At 32.1% G+C, this 5,449-nt stretch overlaps 1 protein-coding gene across 1 annotated transcript; it reads right to left on the reverse strand.

The window, feature by feature from the left end:
* Positions 1–1,067: 1,067 nt before the first annotated feature.
* Positions 1,068–3,980, reverse strand: LOC108211902 (transcription factor bHLH112). Its single transcript, XM_017383623.2, has 7 exons — positions 3,521–3,980; positions 2,749–3,280; positions 2,540–2,650; positions 2,317–2,382; positions 2,140–2,205; positions 1,948–2,004; positions 1,068–1,674 (listed from the first exon to the last, which is right to left on the reverse strand). Exons 1-7 carry the CDS (start codon positions 3,835–3,837, stop codon positions 1,534–1,536), a joined length of 1,290 nt encoding a protein of 429 aa, XP_017239112.1. The 5' UTR covers positions 3,838–3,980; the 3' UTR covers positions 1,068–1,533.
* Positions 3,981–5,449: the final 1,469 nt, after the last annotated feature.

A 5,449-nucleotide genomic window follows, 5' to 3' on the forward strand; every position in this document is an offset into this window, starting at 1 on the left:
AAAAATAATGGAACATTCTTTTTGGGAGAAGCGGCAAGTTAGACCATGGCATGTAATATCAATTCTAGTTTGGACATGATCAAGGAAAGGAAGTACTGCAGCACTATACAAGGCTACACGATTGAGAAAAGAAAGTAGTGCAGCATTATACTCCCTCTCATTTTTTAGGATTCTTTTTATATTATTTGATATGCACGCGTATATAAAATATAGTTTATATCTTATTTTCGATTTTTTTATATATAAAAATTTAAATAATTTATAGAATTATATTTTAATTATATTTTACGAGAGTAGTAAAATACATGCCGAGCCTCGTCTCTCGATATAAACAATTGAAGAGGAAGGAGAGAGTGCAAGCCTAATAGAGAGCAAATATAAATAAACTCAGGGCTAGCATAAATTTGGAAATTAATTTTATTTTGATTTTATAAATTAAATAAACTTATATCTAATTTATAGGACAATCTATTATGAAAAGTAAGGATACTTTTCTGAAACTAAGGATATTCAATTAATAAATTAGATTTTTGTAAATAAAAAATGTTTCACTATTTTACAATTATTTTTATGAATAATCAGCTAAAAATTAATTATATAATTTATTTTATAGATCAACGCCAAACATGTAACAAAATTCGAGATCATTCATCACCCCGTGTGTTTTATTGACCATGTGTTTACTTTGTTTCTTAAATGTAAGTACCTTATTTCTGGAAAAAATGTATAAATTTCTTTTGAAAATAAATGAGTTTTTATTGTCCACAAATAAGAATAATCAAACACTTGTTATAAAATAATACTAAAATTCTCATATACATGTGAATTTTTTTAGAAAATAAATTTTAATATTTATAAAAAATATTGGGCCCTTGCTTGTAATCTAGGTAACTCAATTTTACTAGTTAACAAGGACGAGGTGATTGGGAAAAAAGAAGCCCTAATTTAATTTTTGGGACAGTACACCTTGCATATATACCAACATCATCTGACCTCAGGCTTACATAATAGTGCAGGCTAAATTGGATGATAAACTCATTCAAGTTAGAAGGGAATTAAAAAATCAATGATAAAAGTAGGAACCCTATTATTATAAACCAAAAGTGAGACACAAGTTACATCTTTCTCTTCTTTGTCTGCCAAATAAAAGTTCAAAAACATAGAAGCAGGAACAGCTCAAAGCCTTTTCAGCTTACAACTTATAATGCTAAATTGACCTGATCTCCAAACAACCCATAAGAGTTTCCAGCTGAATTTAGCACCTGTTCCTGTTCCTAATCCAACTTTAACAAAAAGCAATGTTTATTTAATTACAACTGATCAATATTATCCTCAGTGAGCTACCTAATTAATATCATCCAAAAATCCGATTCTATGTCTGTTTGATATGTCACTAACTTGTTTGTCCTTTCTTCAAAATTCTCTCCCATGTTCGATAACTATTTCCCAGTAATTTCTAGCTTTTCGATGTTCCTTCCATTTCAAGTTAAATAAGCCGAAACTTGATAATTATGGCTTTAATAATTAGCTTCTCTACCTGAAGCTTCCTCCGAATGTTGGTGTCCAAAAATCAGCAGTGGTCTCTGAAGCAACTGGGAAAGTGCTCGATATGGGGACAAGGCACAGTCCCCGGCTTCTTAGTTCTTGACGTCTTCCTTTAGGATCTCTTCGAGTCTAGCAAAGTAATGAAATGATTGAATGTCATGTTATTGTTGTAAAATAATGCATTTTGGTCAGGTTCAAATAAGAACCACAGTTCTGCTCTTGAATGATAGAAAGTGCATAACATTACATGGAAATGTTGTAAAAAGGTGCAGAACAATAACTATTTCTCCATTCTCATTTTGATCAAGACCCATGCATGTAGAAATTTATAAATATATATTTACATCCTTTCCTGTTCCTAAGATTTATATGAGAACGATACAGTATTAAAAAGTATTTTACCTGCTCATGATCATGAGGAATAGGTGATCCTCCTTTAATATATGGAGTAATTAGAACCTGTAATTTTGACAGGAACTTACTATTTAGATATGATAGTCATTTTAACAAATTAATTAGTCCTTGATAAAAAGAAAACTCGAATATTGTAAGTTTGGAAAGGAGCATAAAGATATGAGAAATGATAGAACTTACAGTGACTTGATCATGAAGGAGCTTTATGTACTCAATAGCTTCATGGAGAACTGATGCTGTATCAGTCTGGATATTATGGTTGAAAATATAAGGGTAATTAAAGAAGATTTACCTTAATAAAATAAAATAATTTGGTTTTTCTCATTAATTAGTTTAATTAGGAAAAAAATCAGTCACCTTTCCGAAAGGAGAAACCAACTGCTGAAGGGCTGTTACCCGGTCCCCAAGCTTCTCTTTCCTTACCTAATATCAATGTTATGAGTAATTAGCAGATCAGTTTGATATTTTTAATTAAAATTTTAGTTTACTTATCAACTCTAATCTTTTGGTAATGGCACAGAAAGATGGATGTTTTCAACAACATGCTAATTAATTAACTTATATGTGTGACTTAACTTACCTTAAAAGTTGGTAATGGTGATGGTGTTTGCATTCGTTGTCTTTTGAACACTGGTTCAGTACTGTTAATCTTCACCGCTGTGCTCATGTCACGATTTCTTTTATTATCAGACTGCAATATCAATGATATTGAGTCATTTCCAGATTCCAGAAATTCCAAAACCTAAAAATAATTTTTGTGTGTGACAAAAAAAACATGTTGGAAGTTACCTTTACACTGAGACTGGGACAATTGAGCTCATCTGCAAATTTTGGTGAGAAGAATTGAGACTGCCCTGAAGCGAATTGGCTGTCGTCGTTGGATGTATTCCAGGCCGAATTATTTGGTAGATTCAAATGGTTAAGAGGTTGTTTTGGCAGGACTACTGGTGAAGGCTTAAGCAATGAATTATTAGAAGATGTAAATTCATTTAACTTTTCTGGACAAATATTACTTAGAGCCGCATACTCCATCGGTTGATTTCCAAAAACCGAATCTTGATCAGAATCCGTATGGAATAGGGTTTGCATCAGTGAAGAAGTATAGCCATACGACGAACTTACTGAAAAAACTTGATCTGCTGGTTGCCCTTTATAGGACTCCAAGGAAGAAATCTCATTGAAGGTAGAGAACTTCTCGGGGCTCCAATCTTTCTTGATATGAGATAAATTACCAGCATCTTGTTGATAATTTGAGCTCGAATTTAAACTGTCAAGAAGGTTGGTCTGATAATTGTACCCGTTACTCTTGTTGTCATGATCACTAGAACATGGCAAGAAAAATCAAAAAAATAAATCAAATTCAGCTCCTTGCTTTTTCTCAAGATAACAACTTATAATTCCAAATATAACTATGCAACTTGTACATATATTAGCTGTAAAAGTTTACATGGACCATGAATAAGTTTAGTGGAAACTAAAGTTGTGACAATAATTGAGATGAAAAGAATATAACCTTCTATATTAATACTTGTGTCACAAAATCATGAACTTGTATACTTACAGTAAAGTTGGATTCCAGTTTGCTGTTATTGAAGAAGAGAGATTTTTATTTATCATCTCTAAGTTTGAGTTCAGAGCTAATAAAGATCCATCTTGATCCATAGGTCTCCGAATATCTTCAAAAACTATGGACCCCTCGGAATTAGCTGAACCGGATTGATCATCACTAGCCCTGGCCTTGATGTCCAAATCAGCTGGCCATGAAATAAGATCCATGTTGTTGATGATAGGAGAACAAACTGATGAACCAAAGTTGCTTTGAGATGGATTCATCCACCAGTTCTCCGCGCAAATCCCTGCCTGGAATTCATCTGCCATGGCTCTTCAAATTTGGCTTCTTCTCTTGCTCTTTAGTTACCCTAGCTGAGGTATCCTTATGAAATGTGTTTCATACTTTGGACTTCAATATATAAAGACACATACACAGAGACAGTTGTGTGAACCTGTTAGGTATGTCAATTAAACTAGATAGCTATAGGAATCTGTTCTACATCAATAGAAGAGATGACGATTAGAAATACAAGGAGGGAATAAAATTAGATAAATATAAAATAACTAGAAGAATATATATTTAGTATGGAGTCGAATTTTCAATAGTAAAATTTTCATTCTTTGGTTCCTAACTTTAGTTGTTTAATCTTTCTTTCTTACTTTCGACAATAGAAAAACTTTTTGTTGCTTAGAAATAAAGAGTTGTGATATGATTGTGTACTTGATCTGGCCGCCTATGTCATTTTCCTTCTAAATTCAATGGCTGACAATTTTTTATGCTCTATGAACCAGAATTTCTGGAGTGACCCTCTACTTTTACTTTAAAATTATTCATAACCTCATAAAGATAACCTCTATATTTGTCTATATATGCCGATTTATTTGAGTATCATAATGAACTTGTTGACTTTATTAGTTTGCTTCGTATCTCATTATCTTTGGATAATAAAGTCCGTATTGATCATAAAATAATTATATTTATATAAATTAATGGAAAGAATATTAGATATACACAAAGTATGTTTTCAAATTTTATTTTCAATCTAGTTGGTAATGTATGATTGATTCTACTTACACTAATAATATAATAATGAGATTTTTTATGCATATAAGTCACCTAATTAAAATCAGTCTTCTCTGTCATGAAAAAGAAAATGGGACAAAATTCGGGATTAGTAGCAATACTTAAATATTAATACTCATACTATCGTATATAAAAAATTCTGATATAATTTATTATGAATGCAAACATGTTTAAAAGGTCTGAACCGTGATTTACGTTCGTTGAATATATTAATAAAATCTTAAGTCCACAGCAAAATCATAATAAGTCTGATTAATTAAAAAAAAAATTGAACAGGACTGTGAGTTGACGAGCTGACATGCGCGTGAAGCCAGGTAAAATGTCACCATAAAAGAAATGGATTAGTCCCTAAACTATACTATTAGCAATGTCTGGTTGACTTTGACATGGAAGAGACTTCTGAGTCAAGTTAGGTCAGTTGTGAAATTGTGAGACGACGCGCGCGCACGGTGATTGACTTTTGTTTAGTGATATATCCGATCTCACCAAAAATGCCGCCACAACTGATGAGAAAATATTAAGTAAAAATGCTTGAAAATATATAATCGAACACTTTCATTATCTGTATCTGCAGGTGACAGATAGAATATTTAGAATAGTAATTTGGATCATTAGTCATCATCAACTACTGGCGAATCATAATTCAGGGTCCGTGTGTTTATGATGTACCGATGGAGATGATTAGTAATCATCTCTTGCAATTTGCAAATCGTGGTTCTAGCTTGGCCCGTGTGTGTCGTGTGTACAGTAATTATTACAGTAATTCTTTCGCCCTGAGCGTTTGGCGATTACAAGGCTTTTTGACAAGGCTTTTTGAGTGATCTTAAAATAAATGTTTATTGCTTAAAATAAAAA

This window comes from Daucus carota, chromosome 1, assembly GCF_001625215.2.
Source record: "Daucus carota subsp. sativus chromosome 1, DH1 v3.0, whole genome shotgun sequence".
NCBI lineage: Eukaryota > Viridiplantae > Streptophyta > Magnoliopsida > Apiales > Apiaceae > Daucus > Daucus carota.